The 19,095-nt window shown below is 37.9% G+C and overlaps 1 protein-coding gene across 5 annotated transcripts in view; it reads left to right on the top strand.

The window, feature by feature from the left end:
* The window catches only part of PDE1A (phosphodiesterase 1A), a 165,335-nt gene that overhangs the window by 132,047 nt on the left and 14,193 nt on the right, over positions 1 to 19,095 (top strand). For all 5 annotated transcript variants that reach the window (XM_075093667.1, XM_075093670.1, XM_075093666.1 and 2 more), the window contains 5 exons: positions 3,224 to 3,325; positions 3,445 to 3,565; positions 7,316 to 7,397; positions 8,987 to 9,107; positions 11,241 to 11,425. In XM_075093667.1, coding sequence (XP_074949768.1) covers positions 3,224 to 3,325; positions 3,445 to 3,565; positions 7,316 to 7,397; positions 8,987 to 9,107; positions 11,241 to 11,425 — 611 coding nt within the window. The remainder of the gene's footprint in view (positions 1 to 3,223; positions 3,326 to 3,444; positions 3,566 to 7,315; positions 7,398 to 8,986; positions 9,108 to 11,240; positions 11,426 to 19,095) is intronic.

The raw sequence follows: 19,095 nt of genomic DNA, 5'->3' as shown, positions 1-19,095 counted from the left end.
GTAATTGCAGTCTGTACTTTCAAACAAGCCGGTATCTTCCAAAGTAGCAGTCGGAGAACCTGCACAACCTGTTGAAGTCTGATACTTAATTTAGAGGGTCAGTTGTGGAAATGATGGTTTCCTGGTATTTGTTTCTAATATCCAAAATCCCTGTTACCCTGTCATCAAATACAGTTGTTCGTTGGTGCAATGACAGATCTGTTTGCCACTTAAAAGAAGCTCTGCAATTTTCTAATTATTACTAGTGTGAACTTCTTGGTTCTATACTAAAATTCGTGGTGTTAGACTAACAGTTTTGAAGTTTGCACTGAATCAAATTGGCAGCAAATTGAAATGGTAATTTGTTCAACTTTTTAATGTACTTCCTGGCACTGATTAAATTCTTGACTAGTGTTAGATCTGTTTTCTTGAGTTGCAGTGATTTTGGTTTTTTAAAACTTAATATCCCTGCCTATTTAAACTCTGGTTCTGCTAATTATTTCAGCAAGATGAAGCAAAATAACTGAGAACAACTTTATAGTATTACATTTTCTTTTCTACATGTTAACGTTAAGAAGATAAACGCACTAATAAACTGACAGCTTCAATTAAGTTTAAAACATAGGGTTTGGGTCTGAGCAGGGAAACACTGCCAACGTTCTGATGAGGATGCCCTTTGTGGATAATGCACGTGACATTACTAGTCTTTTCTCACCCTTTTCTCAACTCTGAAAATATATTCTAGTTTTCCATATTGTCTTGTTTCTTTCACTTAGCACTCCTAAATATCTAAAGAGGGATCCCTTTTTGTCCCCCTTTCTCCTTTGATTTACCAGGCTTCTGGTGTTCTAGTACCCTGTGTTTTACATCAATAGTTATAGGTGGCTAGGTGGTATTAATGTCTCAAACCATTCCAGTCATAAGGCCTATATTGATATATTGCCTGATTATATAAAAAAGACCAAAAACCAATACACATTATATACAATGCATAATGAACAGCTTTTCTTCCACAACTTCCCTTGGGAGTCTTCTGTCTGAGGAAAGCAGGATTGCTGTAACTTGCAAGATGAACCTTACGTCTTCAGTTCCCAACTTGCTTTTGCTCATCTTAGCATGTTCCTGCATTTTCTCCTTAGTTTCCCACTAACTAAATGTCTTTGTCATGGACAAATCCAGGTAAAGCTGGTTTCTCTGTATTGGTTAACTACTTTTCTGAGAAACTCACGTGCCACTCCTTGTCTCTTGTTTATTACGCAATAATTCATGTCTTTTTTTTCAATCATCTTGCATCTATTTTTTTACAGTACCCTATCCATAGGACATATGGATATAGGAGGGTTAAGAAAGGATGACAGCACAGGACATGACAATTTACTTAAGAAAAATGGAGACTGTATACTCAAAACCAGTAAACTTCCAGTTGTGGGCCCCAAAATACTGCTATGCACTGTATGTGAATACTGTTACCACTTCCCATCATAGAACTAAGAATAGCAACACCTACATATCTTTTTGCCGTGGTAGCAAATGAGCAATGCTAACTGTATTATCCCGATGCCTGTAGCTGTGGACTGCTTAATGAAGTGGGCAGAGGTTTCTGTCCAGGAGTTACCGATGAGACCAACTGAGGTCTCCTTCAGTATGGAAACTGAGAAGGTCTTTTTTCCCTGGGAAATATTTTGAGAATGGTTTACACAGAAAGTTCCTAAGAAAATCTCCCGTTGAAATGGAGAGTGATAATTACTTCAGTGTTATAAACAACAGGGTTTAACAATGAGAAGTCCCCAGTTTTCATGCAGTGTTAGCTCTTCTTTTTTTTTTTTCTTCTTTTTTTCTTTTCTTTTTACCGTGTTTGGCTGTGTTTGAAGGGTACAGTTTCAAAGCAATGTGGAGGAGAACAGCTGGGATACAAATTAATTAGTATCTTATGAGGTCAGATAAGGTAAGGCATTTTCTAAACACAAGTTGCTATGGCTGCATATTATTGAGTAGAAGTGAGAGGATTGAGTCTTTATCCAGTTACATCAAAGCAAATCAGGAATAAATACACAAAAATCAATGAGGACTATCAGCTTAAATACAAAATTAATTTGGCTCAAAAGCAGTCTTAATAGTTGTTATTAAAAACTGCTCTAACAGCCCTAAAGAAAATGGCAATTTACCTCTCTAAAACCTAGTCCTTTGAAAAAGATGGATTAAGTAAATCAAAGTTATGAATACAATATGAAAGATCAGTGAGAATGACTGCACTAGGATTCTACTGTTGTAATTGATACTTGGACATGCTTACGAATGGGAGTGTGCTTATGAAGATATAGGCTACATAATTAAAGATTTAATGTGCTGAATTGTCCCCGATATACATATAAGCAACGCTCTTGCAGATAAATCCTCCTAGGCATTTAAAAAGCATGTAAATAAAGACCCAGTAGACCCCTGCATGGTCTATATACAATTATTCTACACTGAGGAAACTGAATTTCCCAAATGAGTAATTAGTGCTGATAAGATTAATGCACTTTCATATACAATGAGAATTAATACACTTTCTTACTTTATTCATGTTTTATTCTTTTCATATTCATTTCATAGAAAGCTGATGGAAAAGACAACATCTCTGATCATAATACCAAGATATAGATAAACTATAAATCCTGAACTTGTTCTGATTCATGAAATAGGCATTAAGGTATTTTTGAGATGAAGGGTACTTTGTCATAATGCTCATATATTGGTATAACATTGATAGTGTTTCACATGTAATACCTGTTGCTTTTCTGAGGGTTTCCACAGCCTTCTTCCTAGGTTTAGTGTAATACCTGCTCTGCACTAATAAGAGGGCAGTAATAAAATACACAAACATATCCTCTTGTGTGATGGTAAGCCCAGAGACTGACTGTTTTTTTGAATACTCTACTGTTGGAAAAATAAGGAAAGACTTATAATGGGTGACAGAACTGCATGTAATTTTAGTTTATACATTAGAAAAGAGGGATTACAAAACAGTGTGACTCTGAGATAATGATTGCAGAGTGCATTTTCTGAAGTACATTGCTTTCACAGAATCTGTTTAGGGTACAACATTCAAGTTGTTAATAATTTATTTAAATGCTTTTTAAAACATAATAAAACCCATGATGTTGTTTAGAGAGTTATAAATTAACAAGTACTGCTTAAACAAATGTACCATACATAGAATAAATGAATTGTAATCAGTCATTTTGCTTTCAATTATTCTTAGGGAGTTGCGTAGCTTGGTCATTGAGATGGTCTTGTCTACAGATATGTCGGGTCATTTTCAACAAATTAAAACCATGCGACATACTCTACAGCAAACAGAGGGGTAGGTTATTTTCCATTCTGTTCATTATCTATAGTCTTTCAATGAGCTTATGTACAAGAAAAGAATTTAAAGAGTTGCTTTTGTTTTGAGGTAATTGGAACGTGTCCTTGAATTGACAGGGTAGACAAAGCCAAAGCCATGTCTTTGATTCTACATGCAGCAGACATAAGCCATCCAGCAAAATCCTGGGAACTGCACTACCGGTGGACCATGGCCCTGATGGAAGAATTTTTTCGACAGGTGCCATTTTAAAATCTTTTGATAAATCTAGTTCAGGAAGCAATGGTTACACAATTAAATTTTTTTCATAAGTCTACCAGCAAGGATGCTGTTGGTTGTGATTGACAAGCAATATATTCCTTACTCTTCATACATACCACTGACATTAATTCAACTTTTATGTGTGTGAATAAGATGAAATTGTTATAGCTCTGTATCTATTTCAGCTGATACCAGGATTCTAAGTGTTGTAGCGTTTTTTGTTCTTTCAATAATAATATAACTTGTCAAGCTGTTTTCATTCTGTAGACAGAGATTTATATATGCCTTGAGTTAAAAAGAAGCACCAGCAGGGTAGGAAGAGGGACTTGAAAATAGGAAGAATTCACGTTCAGCAAAGGAGGCAAAAAGTTGTCTCCATTTCACATTTCAGAAAGCCTTCCTCTTTCTTTTCCTTGACAGTGCTTGCCTTACATACGCTGCATAGATCTGAAGGTTTTGCTTTCATAACAACCTGATCCAAAGCTAGATGGTATCATCCTGTTAACGTTGTGGCCGTATGTCCTAAAATAAAAACGAAGACACACCTTTGTGAAAGTCTCTTTATTTCTGTGAGATACTGAATTCAAAAAGAAAGCCCATTTGGTGCTGGTGTCACTGCTGCCATTTTTTTACTCGCAGCGTGTGAAAAAACCACATTTATCCAAAGGGGGAATACTCTTCCTGTAATGAATATTTGTGACCATGCACATTTTTAACATAACAGTAAGCAAAATTCAGTGTAGGTATTGCACAGTTTCTATAGTTACACAGAACTTTAAAAAATGATTACTACATGTAACAGAAGAGTGTGTGTCTTGCTCATCTTGATTGTAATTATTTTGCTATATGCTGACATTTTCAAATTAGATAGGTCACGCTGGAAAAAGGGGTCAGAGAATAAAAAAGTCAGTATGATAAACCATGAGGTTGTTAGGCCCATCTGCCCTAGAAGGTTCTTGCTTGGTTCCTAGAGGTTCTCTATAGGAATAGTCAGTAGGAAGCATCAGGACATCCTTGGCTCTAGGCTTTGCACTAGGAAGACAGACTGGAGAGCTGGTGCCTTAATTGAAATAATGAATGGACTAAGTTTTGTGGAAATACTGAGTAGAGTCGTGAGTTTGTGTCTACTTCTGTAAATGGAAATGATGAGGATTTTAAACTTGAGAGGAAAAAGGAGGAACGTATTACCCCATATATATGCTACTTGAAAAGGTCAGAAATGACCAACTGTAAAAACATTTTAGACACAGACTAGACAGAGCCCATGGGGCAGTGAGGCAATGTGTCCAGTCAAGAGACTGTAGCATTAGCAATAAACAGTACCACACTGGTCATTGAGTGCATAGGATCAGCTAATGTTTTAGTTATTCCTTTATCCTTTCATTAAAAGAAGTAACTGGATCCTAAATAAGCTGCTAAAAGACTTGAGAAGGCATTTAACAATAGAATGAAATCACCATATATGTATTTCTGCAACTCAGCAGTATAAATCGTGGAAGTCTTTCAGGCTGTAGAGGAATATGCCAGCAGCTGAATCCCTCCTTATACGTACTACTGAGAACAGTGTGTGTGGAGTAGTTCTAACACATTTAACACGTGATGAACTGTACATATATAAATGCACTCAGCAGTGCAGACACAGCAGATCTCCTGCTTCCTAGATGCACTGGCTTGGTTGTGCATCCTCCGGTCTGTTGATCTGAGTGTGTGTGGTAGAAATCTCTGTGATTTCCAAATCTGTGTTAGCCAAGATGAAATAGTCCAAATCTATACAGAATCCACTAATTCCGCCTCGTCTTTCCTTTAAAAATAGTAATTCAAGTACTTCTACTGCCTTACAGGAAAAAAGCACCAAAGCCTGTAGCTGCTGATGCAAAACTAATGCTTTAACAGAGAGCTTTCAAAGTAGTGAGCACCAGGAAAAACGAACCTAGACAAAAAACTTGGTTAATTGCAGCTAATGATTAAAATATGCACCAGTGTTAACTTCAGGGAAAAAGCCAAACAACACTTTAAGTTTAAAAGCAACTACAGAAAGTGTGTTATAATGCCCAGGAAAATCTGAGCTACTTGTTTGAAATAGAAATACACCACCCATCTCAAAACCTTATAAATAAATAAGTAGTTCAGGTCACTCAAAGAAGTATCACAGGTCCTGTAGCATTATGCTCTCAGTCTAAATAGATCCAAAAGCACAAAAAGAGAATTTGTGCAGTGAGTTTTTTTATTTTTTAATTTTAAATATAATTAAATTCTAATGATCAATTTACATATCAGTTCTGTGTCCATTATTAAAATTTACAATAGACTTAGACTTACATGACATTTAAGTATTAATTATGTATTATACTAATTGCAAAGTAATTTATAATTAGGTTAAAGAGCTACTTGAAAACATTAAAAAAATCAAACTGATTCTTTGCTAGTGTGGAATTTTCTCTTTTTTAATACCTAATTAAGGGAAGATTACAAAATTAATATTGCTTTAGAAATCCTGTGTTCAACAATGTCTGAAATTTCTAGAACGACCCCAGTTTATATGATATCACAGTCTGGCTCCTGCACTTACATGGAGGTACCACTAGCACGAGTAGTAAGTGTTCATGTGTTTTTCTATACTCTGAGGTCAAATTATGAACACTTGGGCGTCAAACTTAAAGGCCAGATTAATAAAACTCTCCATGTCCGCATGAAATGCAATCTGCGAGCTACATCTGTTCCTGTGGCTGAAGTGGTTTTATTGGTATTATAGTTCTAAACCAGTTCAATAAAAAGATTAAGGAAGGTTGATACTGCCCCCTTCATCCATCAGCTTTTGGTGAGATTTTTTGGAAAATGTTCATGTGCTGCTCCCCACTCAATGATCATGAAACAGCACTTTCCATGACTAATGTAATATGTAGAGCCATCTTACTTCAAAGACTTAAGTTTTCCTATATCTATAATGTCGGTGCTTTCTGGGGGCCAGGTTTGTTCAGCAACACAAATTATAGCCTACTTTGAAAGATGTCTCTTCAGGGTTTGTTTGTTTTTTTCACCACTAGACTTTCTTTTTGAGCTTTTGAAAGTCCGTTGGTCTACCATGCTGAAAATGGAGATACCCCTGTCTGTTAAGACTGTTACGACAAAGAAAAACCCTTCTAATGTCTTAGGTGTTGATATATTTTCAGAACTAGCTTTGTACAAGTCATCTGAGTAGTGAAATTAAGCTTGTGCTTTTTTATGGCTTCAGCAGCAGAGATGCATGCCTGCTAGTGAGAACAAATTCAACTCAGATCATGCCCTTTGCCTGTGTAAATCCACTGAAGAAATTTTACATGTTGGATAAACCAATGTAATAGAAGGAAATACTTAGCGTTTGGCATACTATTACAAACAAGTCTAAGTATCTCCAATCCCATTACATCTGGGATCAGCAGGACTAAACTGTAAATGTTGAAGGACTTCATATATGTTAAATCTCATTGGTAGATGCCTTGCTCTTGTGGAGAACTTGCTTTCAATAAGTTCCTTTATAAAATTGTCGAATGTAAGTTAGAATTTTGACTTACTTTTCCTGAAAATTTAAAGATAAATAATGAGGTTTGTTTTGCCTGTGGCTTGATTTTGGTTAGGAGTGTAAGTGAACAAAGTAATCTGTTGAATAAATACTAAAAATGTTCAGATTTCTTTGTCTTTCTGTCCCTCTATCAAATATGTGCTTATAATATTAAACATTGTTGTTTGCAGGGTGACAAAGAGGCTGCTTTAGGTCTTCAGTTTTCCCCACTCTGTGACCGCAAATCTACTTTGGTAGCTCAGTCCCAAATAGGTAATGACAAGTTGTGTTTTTTTCTTCTATGTGTAGGAGCATGTAAAATCATGTGGACATTTCTTATACCCATTTTGAATTTTAAATGTTCCAAATGCCAGCATATAGAAGGTATTTCTTTGCATCTGTCTGTTCACCAAACTCATATGCTCTTACAGCAGAAATGTGCTGATCTGAAAAGAACATGAAGTTATTTCAGCACATGTGATGCCAAGGAGAGGTAGGAGAGGGATTAACCAAAGTGCTGGGCACGAGCCCAACTTTTACTGTGCATGCTTTAGAGTTTGGTAGATCATGTCCTCAAACAGATTGACTCTTGCACAAGAACTCACAGGTCTGTCCCTAATACAATCTGAAAGCCTGCTACCATTTTGTAGATGCATCTCAAAGCTAATTCATGCATCAGATCTCTGGACTGCAGTTAGGACTGTCAGTGTGGCAGGGTCAAACTACACAGAGTCAAGCCTCCTTGGGTTGACAAGGGCCATGGCATTCTGTTCCCATCAATCCTAATTGCATTTTGGTCGACAGTGGCCAAACTTAAGCTTCCCATTTTCAGAAATCCAGGTCTTGGCTCTCTCTATCCCCATTTCCATCAGCAATAATAAGGAAATAAAAATTGGTGAAGATCACTGGGGCTAGTTACAAGGAGGTATCCTAGAAGCATACTAAGTAAAGTGGTATGTCCTACTGACAGCTATAGCTTTTGTGTGAGTGAACACAGTACTAGGGAGAGATTCTATAAGTGACATTGTCTTATCCTTGAACTGAAGCATGTCATCCTGTCTGATCTTGTCAATCAAAATGTCCTTTATTCCATTTTACTGGGACTTGAAAGGCAACGTGCTTGAGTGTCATACCTACTGCGGGAGGGAAGCTGACTCCTATGCTGAAGCACTGTTGCTTGCCTTTGTCCTGTGTTGCATGGTTAGAGGATGAAGACATCTGGAAATCCATTGCTAGCTCATGTTTTAGTATTTTTTTCTGTTAAGTGCTCAGCAGAGAATAATGCTTCATTCTTTCACTGTGTCATTCCATACCTTGATGAGCACTTTAAAATGTAAAAGACATTGTTCAGAACTGACATCTCAGAACTGTGGGATGAATGCTGTCTCCTAAGGATATTGCTTGCTCTCTTCACTGATTTGACAGAACACTCCTACACACTGTGAAATAACACTTTACCTCCACAGAATAATAAACAGCAGTTTGAAATATTGACTCCTTGGCAAGAAGATCTGAATAGTAAAAGCGACAGTATGACTTCTAGCCCCTTGGCTCAACTATAGCTTCCCTTCTATTCAATAATTAATATTCATTTCAAATGGTAGGTGTGTTCTGCAGTGCATAAAATTTAACAAAAAAAAAAAAAGGAACGAAAAGCTATAATTATTAATATCTAGTTAAATCTGTACAGCTTCAGGTGGTTTTGTTCTTAGTTGTGCTTTTTTCCTCAACATTATACTAGTGGTATCTAGTATTTTGAATCAGGACTACAGCCAGAAAATCAGCCTAATATCAAGTATTTGTTTTTATATTTGAGAGCTGTGAAAATGTAAAATCTGATTTTCTTTCTTTTTCTTCTTTAGGTTTCATTGATTTCATAGTGGAACCCACATTTTCTCTTCTTACGGACTCAATGGAGAAAATTGTTATGCCTCTTATAGAGGAAGCGTCAAAATCTGAAAGTCCTGCATTTGGGACACCCAGGTATGCATATACTGCTTATTTATTGAACTAACATAAACTAACATAATAACGTCATTCTCAGAATTATCGCAATTATTTTAACAGTTGGAAAAGTAACACAAATAGCTGTACAATATTGCCATCATGTGGTGCTATGTTGTATTTGCAGTATGCCATTACTCCATTGACTGCGGACAATCTTGCATATAAAAAGGCAAAAACACAATAATGAGAAGAATACACACATACAAAATATAAAGTTGATTTTCTACAGCATATCTAATAATCTTTTTCCTTTGACTATAATCTTTGCAATAGATTATTGAAATTCCTAGTTCTCTTGAGCCATTTTCAATATAATTTTAACTGATAGTACCAAAAGTCATTCTTTGCTTTGTGAGAGACAATTGGAAGTGGAGGTGGTGAATGTGGTTTCAGGTTTTTTTCTGGTTTTTTATTATGCCATAGGTCACTTTCCTTCTTCACATTTCCATTTTAGTATTATTTGATATATACACATGAGACAAAATTGATTCCCCTTACATTCTTCTTGAGAGATCTAAATACAGTGTAAGTGAGATGCAGGGGGGGTTTGTACATCAAGCTCTTGATTTTTGCATCATGGTAGTTGTCTATAAAACAAACTAGCTATGATAGACAGTGTTATCTGAGTGACTCCACGCTGAAAGCATCGTTCAATAATCAGATGCTGCTTTTACAAATATTGCCTCTGTTACGACATTATTTTTTTTCATTTTAAAACTGTAATTGGGGCTTTCATTGAGGCTACTAATATGATAACTCTGCTGGGTAATTTTTCATTTGCTGTGCATTAGTTAGATTTTTAATAGCAAAATTATGAACTTAGCTCTTTTCTGATCATGAGTTTGCACGTATTTTGGTTACTAGAAGTAAGTAGAAGTTACTAGAAGTAGGTCTTTATGGCAGTGTTCTTAGAGTTTTGGGGAACAGTGCTAAACTAAGGCATTATTGATAACAAACTTGTTTACCTACTCACTTCACAGATGGGTGATTAGCAGCTGCAAATGATTAGTAGCTCCAGGTTTCATTTTTGGTTGGTGTACATGACTGAGAGGTAGACGAACAAAGGCTTATGATCCAGCAAAGCTTCCTCATGTCAGGTGGAAGATAAATACAGGGATTTTTCTTCGTATGGAATCAGGAGCTACACTTATGAAGAGAGTGGAGAGCCTATAGCAGGATACAGAAATGTCTGAGCCAGCAGAGTTGCACAAACACTACTGGGTGGATGCCATGTATATGGTGTGACATTCACTGTGGTACCTGGACAACGTTAGAATTATAGCCTGTTCTTTCCATTCTGTCCCATTCAACACCTCTGGAGCACATGGAAATTAAAGCTAACTGTTCTTGTGCAGTTCTCGCTGATATGTTCACTGCAACTGTATCTTCTGATTAATTGAAATCCATTTGTATGCATATTAACATCTGTCTTTGCTACCAATGAGATAAATGATGTGGCATAATTGCGTAAACAAAACCTAATATGACATGGTTACCTGTACAAGGCCAGAAATAGGTCTGATTTTTAATCCTAAGAAAAAACAGTGTTCAGTTTGACCTCTACTTTACCTTACATGTAAGGTAGCTGCAGTAGCCCTTAAGTGGATTTTAAAGCCACTGTACTAAATCCTGCTTTGACTACACTTGAACGCATGTACCTTGAAGGGAATTTTCAGCTGAAGCTGAACTTACTTACCTGTCATATACTTCTGTGTCTTGCTTTTTTAAAATGGGGCAACAAATTACAATCAGGTGTTTTTCCTTTGAGCCCCAAAGATACCATTCACTGTTTAAAAAAACACAGCTAAGAAGCTGCTTCAAAATGGCTACATAAACATTCTTTCGAGAACCAACTTAAAAGTAATGTATTTTCAGCTGTTGTATTTTTTTAAGAATTCCCTGGAAAAAGATCGGTAAGAATTGGTCCCACGTTACAGCTTCATGGGTTGAAGAAATGTCTTGTATCTTAGGTACTCTTTGGTGTAATCTATTATTTTGAGTTAGTGATTGCATATAAGTCCTAAGGAATTTGATGCAAATTAACTTTTTGCGTATTATTAAAATTACCTGACTGTGTTCTTAACTTAGGGGTTTTTTTACCTTCTGCAGCCAAAATAGTTTGGGAGCAGTAAGCAACGCTGAAGCACAAAGACGACCCAGTTTTAAAAGTACAACTGATGGAGGGACTCACACAGAAAATTCTCTAGCAACTGTAGACCTAACAAGCTTTAAGGACAACTTGATGAAGATCATTCAAGCAAACAAGGAAAGATGGAAAGAATTAGCAGTAGAAGGTATGATATACTAAGGTGGAATGTTTTCATAGGTTACTCCCTAAGATCTCCCCTACTTTCATTTTTTTTTATTTCCTTCAACCTATAAAAACACATAGTTGTCTTGTATTCATATTTTTTATGTCTTAATGTTTGTTTAGATGGTCCTGTTTTGCTCTCCCAGGAGGTATAGAGAGATGTAGGCAGTTAGGTGATGAGAGGAAGTCTTATAGCCTGTACAATAAGGCTCTGTGTTGATCAGCTTATCTTTAGAGGTCTGGTTTAGAAATGCATGCTTGCACATTTAATCATAACTGATACTGACATCTGCTTTAAATGCCAAAATCAACTATTCAAAGTAGTATGTGCTGCCAGATTTCTTAAGGAACATAAAAGTTGTACTTTACTATTAGAAATGCTATTTGTTCCCCACTGTATGGAACAAAATTCAGTATTGCAGGCTTCTTGGGACTATGCTGTAGGCAATTTTTAAATGATTCAGTGGATCTAAAGATTTGAGCAATTGCAACATGTTTTAAACCAAAACAAGGCAAAAAGTGACTCTTCATTTGCTGGTTGATAGTTAATAAAGCCAAACCTGCGTCAAGCATCTTAGCTCATAAGCCATACCTGAAAATTGTCTGGGGTTACACTTGTCTGAGTGAAATGATTAGTGATAATTGTTGAACACAATTTATAACCATGATCCAGGTTAAGTTAATGGCATTTGGGAATATTTCGACCACGTCTGTGTTGTTTCCGAGTAAGCAGCTGGAATATTTCAGTGGAGTGTTTCACTGCTGGGACTGGTCTTGCTGTACATGACCTAATACTAGCTCCAAGGAATGGTACCCTGGAACCCAGTGTCAGCCTTGCCTTTCATCCCATCATCCAAAGCAGCATCTTCTTTCTCAAAGAGGTGTCAGACAAGAAAGAAAAACACTGCTGAGCAGTGCTAAAATTTCATTTAGTGCTAAATTGTGAATGAACATTCACATTAGGAGAATACTAAGTAAGAACAAGCTTCCATAATCTATTGTGACAATGACTTGAGAGTTAGGTAGAAGGGGCAGCTGAGGAGGAGTTTTAACTAACATTGTCTCTTCTTCATGAGCAGCTTCACATGATTGATTGCCTCTTTTGGTATTGTCTGACTAACACTAACTGATCAAAAGGACAAAGCTGTGAATATGCGATAATCGGTAGTAATAGCAGACCATCATGGTGCAAGGTGAAATTCCTTTCAGACTGCACTCAACTTTGACTAAGCTTGTAAGTGAATAAACTGAGACCTTGAGCTTCAGGTAATTTCTTCCATCCTGTCTGGATCTCCTGTTACCAAGATGATCAAAGGACTGGGAAGCCTGCCATACGAGGATAGGCTGGGAGAACTGGGTTTGTTCAGCATTGAGAAAAGGAGGCTTACAGGGAATCTCATCACCATGTACCAGCACTAAAGGGGTAGCTACAAAGAAGATGGAGACTCCCGTTTTACAAGGAGTCACATGGAGAGGACAAGGGGGAATGGACACAAGTTGCTCTTGGGGAGATTCTGATTGGACATGAGAGGGAAAATTTTTCACAGTGAGGACAGTCACCCATTGGAATAATCTCCCCAGGGAAGTGGTTGGCTCGGCCACATTGGACACTTTCAAGATTTGGCTGAACAGGGTGCTGGGCCATCTTGTCTAGACTGCGCTCTTCCTGGAACGGTTGGACTAGATGATCCCTGAGGTCCCTTCCAACATGTGATTCTGTGATTCTGTGACTCTGTTGCTTGATTAAAAATATTTGGGTTGCTCTGGACATACATATGAAGCAGTGTTTTATTCATATGTTAGTAGGAGCACATACGGAGGGAAGAAATACCGGGGGTAAGTCATTGCCAGGTGAAAGGAGTTTTGTTATTGCTATCATTATTCCTATCTAGATAATTTATGACAAACCACAGAGCTGAGTGCACTGAGAAGGTCACATTTAAGAGGGCCATATGCCATAGTAGTATGCAGGCTGGCTGTTAGTACAGATTTCCAAACACACTTCTTGAGCTATGACAAACAGTACTCATGCTGTTAAAAGAACCATCTGCATTCTTGTCAGTGGGCTCTGCAAACACTAGACATTGTTCCCAGATTTGTTCACGGCTCAGAAGTTGTCGCTATAAAATGTAGTAATACAGATGCATAAGTAATATAGAAAGGAAACTAGTGACAATCCATATAATTTGCTGAGCATGGCTTGAACTTATTCCATCTTCTCACCTTTTCAGGTTAAGGCTACACCGGTAGTACTGGTTGGGAGGCAGTCCAGCCAGAGGTGAGCAAGGGCTGAGGAAGATGGTCTGAGTCCTATGCCTAGACAGGCCAGAGCAGGAGACCAAGACACACTGGCAGTGCTGTTGACAGGGCAGCTTTCCTGGAGATACAGCAGGCCCAGCTGCTGGTTCTACCCCTCTCTGAAAAGGCAGTTGCTGCTGAGGCTTGATTCAGAGCAAGCAGCTTTTGCAAGGAACAGTGTCCTTTGTTTTGGAAAGGCCTGTGTTGGTAAGGAAAGCGTTCATCTACCCAGGGAGCTGTGCGAGAGCTTTCTTAACAGAGGGCTCATGAAATGAGATGGCTCCCTTTCGCTAAAAAGGCTATGTCTTGTATAATTGATGCAGAGGAGCTCAGTGCTCAATAGCCTAAGGGTCCTTAACCTTTCACCACTGGAGAGTTAGAGGAATCTTTCTCAGGCCTTTCAGGGAATGCTGTTAACAGGGAATTACCATAATGATCAAACATCTGGGATTCTAATTTGAAAGCCTTGATGTTTAATTAATATTCCAAACCCCTAATCACCAGATAATCTTTCTTTGTTCAACTCAACACAGTGATAAAGAGACCATTCCATCCCGTGCTTTTTTCAACACATAGGAGCAATGGCTGCTGCTATTTGCAATTGTGGTAGGCCTAGCAAATGACAGTAAAGATGCTCAGATGAGTCTGAGAGGTTGTTTCATTAGAGAAAATGTTTGCTAAATGGATTTTAAGGTCTGGAAGATATTGACCTACTGAGAAAGCGGTAAGAAAAACACAACTTGTTGAGAAAGATTTAAATGTCATGTAAGATCCTTCATGATGCAGTTCTTAGAACATAAGAGAAATTGTAACACAATGATTTAATATTTTTAAAATACAATTTTTATTCCTTCTGCCTACAACATTTATTCCTTCATTCTTATTTGGTTCTATAAAAATGTTCTAAAAATTTACTGATCAAGTTGGTCCGTGGTTGGCAAGCTCACGTACTCTTAACACAGTAAAAGAGTATGGACTAGTAATAATGCTTACCCTCTGTTCAGTAGATGTCATTGTAAATAAAGTTACAGGGATAAATAAGTATCATTAGTTTCACTTTACAGTTTAGCAAAAAGAGGCACAGACAGCTTAGGACACTCACCTCAGGTCATATAGTATCAAAAGGGAATGCAGCGTACAGACCAAGGGTCAAACTGCCAGTCTGATGGGTCCATTACTGAAGCGTGCTGATGTTGTGTGTCTCCAGGATAATACAACAGCAGTGCTATTTGTTCCCATTTTATGCTTATGTAACTCTTCTGAAGAATTAATTGTTACTGGTCCTGACCAAAGGTTGCATTATTTGTATGGAAAGTGATATGTGCCAAACCTCGTCCTCAACACCTTTTGGCAGTACACTGTGCTGCACAGCTCAAAGGTGTATGTCTGGGATGACTGACTGCATTGGGATGGGATCAAAAATGTGTGAGGCTGAATAAGGCTCCTGCACTGTCCTATGCTTAATTTTCTTGGTAAAAATAGGAAAAAATAACAACTATTGCATCTTTGGAGTAAAGATCAGCTTTTTTTTTTTTTCTTTTTCCCCATGGGCAGCAACTTTGAATAACAAATGTCTCTTCTGAAAGACCTCTGCATGGTACCTGCAGGCCCCCCTCGGGCACTTTCAGTCTTGCATACTTCCAGTCACAAAACCAGGGTTCGTTTCCATTTTGTCTTAAAGATTTTCTCTGCAGACGCACTAATAAGATAGTACCAGCTGCTGAAATGCGAAAATCTGAGAGTGATGATCTGATAGCATGTTAACGTAATTTAGCAGCCGCTAGGAAGGGTGGGCAGTGGGAGGATGTGTGTGACAATCACAGAAACCGACATACAGTTTGGCACATGAAATCTACCCTAATAGACTGTTTTAATCTGTTGGACAAAAATAAATTCAGGGGCTAAAGGTGTCCCATCTAGGACCAGTGACAGTGATTTTAATTGCAGTGCTAAAATGTTTAGGTCATAAACAGTTTTTGAGCTCATGAAAATGATCATGATATATTCTGTTTTTTTTTTTTTCATGTTCAAAATGATCAGCTAATCCAGAAAAGTGTTAAGAACAGTGGGAAAAAGAGACTTTTTCACCATGGTCTGAGGAAGTGCCATAAATTGGTTGAGCTAAGAGTAGTAAGAAACTTTGTAACTTTTGGTAACCCACACACTAAGGAATGATAACTGAACGTGGTAACAGAACCTGTTATATATCCCCCTGGAGTATACACCAGAGAGCTGGCCTGCCTCTGCGTGTGACAAACTACATGACTTAAAACACCTTTTCCCTCTAGTAGGCTCAAAAAAACATGTCCCTCCCTTCCCTTCTCCAGAAAGTCCCAGCACTTAAGCCCCTGTGCTTACAGCTAAACAGCAAAAGAGAAGTAAAAGGTGGAGGTAGACACCCTAGGAAACAATAAACTCACAAGTTATTTTTAACCAAATCTTTTAGTAAAAAGTCTTGGTAGCTAATTAAGCCTTTGCTACTTTCTCTGTATGATGTAATGCTCTGACATCAAATGCCACTGGATTATGTGGTTCACAGTGATTTTATATACTCCTATATCGGTGATGAAATTTATGTGAGGAGTTGAAAGTGGAAGGAATCAGTGTCTAAATAATGCCATGGGTTACTTCAATGTATTCTTGGGTTTACAAATGGCAGGTTGGTAGGGAAAAATCATGGTTGTTTGGGATCTCTTGGACATACCTTTAAACTTACTTGGGAGTCCCCGAGGCACCAGGGTCAGGCCTTTCATTTTCTCCAAAGTTTTGATGCTTATTGCCAGTCTTTTCCTCTTCTCTTTAAAATGGCTGATGTGAGGACATGTCTTTTAGGAAGGTGCAGTTCCTTCCCATGATGTCCCGGTTTTGGTCCAGCAGACAAAAAATCAAAGTTTGTGGTAATTTTGATCATAACATCCAGAAACATTCTTCACTACAGATTCCTCAAATAATTTAATTCTTAGTGAGATGAACAGCTTTTCTCTCTAATTCAGAACTTTGCTAATTCTTAATACTTCAATATCATTATGTCTTTCTGTAAGAGTAAGTTATTGTAGCTTATTTTCAACACAGCCAAAGAAAACTGCAATGTGATTCAGCAGACATTTGCCTTACTGGGGTTTAGTGCTATGGCAGTCGCTGCCATTAGCTGAGTCGAGGTGTTATGTTTAGACATGGCTTTTGTGTTTTTCCTCTCCACTCTTGTTAAGCTAGTACATGCTCAAGTGGTACAGTTGCTGAAGACAGAAAGGTATCTTAGAAGCCCTGTACTGTGCAGATTATAATAGTTGAATGCTCTGTTTCTTATTACAGAAAGGCCAGGAAAAGAAAGACGGTGGACATATACTGAAGAGAAAGTACCAAAATGTAGAAAAGCTTCCTCATCATTTAATAGGCCATGCCCTGAAAGTGTTGCTGCATACACAGGCAGTAACATAACTGAGCTGGTGGAAATCAGCATTGTAGTTGATAACACAGACTCACCAGATCTTCTAGAGCAGCAGAGCAGCGATACTTTGGAGACCACGGCGTCCTGCGTCATGGTGCTAGAGAACGAGCTGTATGACAGTTTTAGTGTTTCGTGGACAGTTTAGTCCTTCATTGGGCTGACAGGAATTCAGTGCTCCCATTCACTCCAGCAAACAATAAAAGAAACAGGACTTAAAGAACTCACTTCAATTTTCAGAGACTTATTAAGCCAAAAGAAAAGGTGACTTAATGAAAGAAGAGTAGCATCTGGTGAAAAGGGGAGGGGGAAGAAGTCACCTTCACTAATTAATGCATTTTCTGTAGATGCAAAATTACTAAGTACCAGAATTTTTCAACTGTTCTGAAATTTGGCTATTGCCTTATATGACTCTACGAGTTTTCCAAACAAACAATGCATTACAATTATTTTGCCAACAGCCCAGCCTAAACACAAGGGAAGAAAGACACCACTTTTACCATGTTTACATATCAAGTGCCATTGTGGCTTCTCATGAAGGACAGTGATTTAAGGCAGGAGTTTGGAAAGGGCACAGAAGTACAGAAGAAAGGGATGAGATTGAGTCACCCCTAACAGACCAGTTAGAAGGAGCCATTTGTTTTACAGATTAACTCACACAATTTTTTTTCTGAGTAACACTTGGGTTCTTGTAAAGAAAACAATACCAAACAGTTGAAAATATGTAAAGAGGCCTGGCTCCAGACACTTTTTACCAAGTTAAAACAGAGAGATCAACAATAACACATACCCTGAGTTGACTACACTGCACAACACACTTGACTGCCTTTATCCAAATGGATGTGATAATCCTTAAGCTGTTCAGTGCCTAATGACAGCCCTCCCCCCCCCCCCAAAAAAAAAAAGGGGGAGTTTTCTAAAGGGTCAAGAAGGTTGTTTAACCTTATTAATCTTATTCATCTATTTACTCTTATTAAATATTGTCAATGTTGCAAATGCCAAGTTACACTGTTCATTTAACATACGCCATTTCCATCTGCAGCTGGCCATGGCAATGTGTGCCCAAAGGGGAGGAGGAACTTGCTCTTCCCAGCAGCCCAGTACAGGGTATGGGGCAGCAGCCTTGCCTGCTGCCCTCGGTGGGTCCTGGCAGTTTGTGGCTGGCTGGAGGCAGAGGCTCTGCTGCAGTACTTATTGCAATTCTTATTGTCCAGCACTGGGGATCAAACATCATGCCAACTCTGCTTCTCTTACGAAATTGCTTCTTATGCAATTTCTGATGGTATTAACTGAGCAGTGCCCTGATTGAATTTTAGTTATTCAGCCACTGTCCCAGTCTCAGTCTCTTTTAAAGACTGCTAAATATTTCTGTTTCATCGGAGTGATAGGACAGCAGAAATGATAGAAAATGCCAGTTATAAAGGTCCTATATACTATAGAGTACAATAGTTAGCTATTATGGAAATCTGTATTTTTCCAGCATGTATAGCATATTCCACAAATAGCTGATATACCATAAGAATCCAGGTTTTTTCATCTTTTTCGCACTGGATTTCAAAAGGATTGAAGCTGAGTGGAGCAAAGCAAGTCAGAACATAGACTCAGACATCCAGCAGATGAGAGACTTGAGACCAAGAGAAAGGATTGGTGGTCTTAGTGAAAGTTGTGATATTATCATTGAGGATTTTGTACTTGAGGCTTCTCAGTCTCAGTCACAACTACCAGCCAGTCCTCCTCGTTGCCCTTAACAAACTCTTCTCACATGAACAAGATACTTTTCTTCAAGTTTATTTAACTGAGAGTGACTTTGAAATTTTATCACCATGGAATGGTAATCACAGATATGATTATCACCATAAAAAGACTGATGTTTAGCAATAGTTTTAACTCCACAGATTTTAAAATGCCAG

The sequence above is a fragment of the Phalacrocorax aristotelis genome, chromosome 5 (assembly GCF_949628215.1).
Source record: "Phalacrocorax aristotelis chromosome 5, bGulAri2.1, whole genome shotgun sequence".
In the NCBI taxonomy this organism is placed as follows: domain Eukaryota; kingdom Metazoa; phylum Chordata; class Aves; order Suliformes; family Phalacrocoracidae; genus Phalacrocorax; species Phalacrocorax aristotelis.
This window is presented reverse-complemented; position numbering and strand designations above follow the sequence as displayed.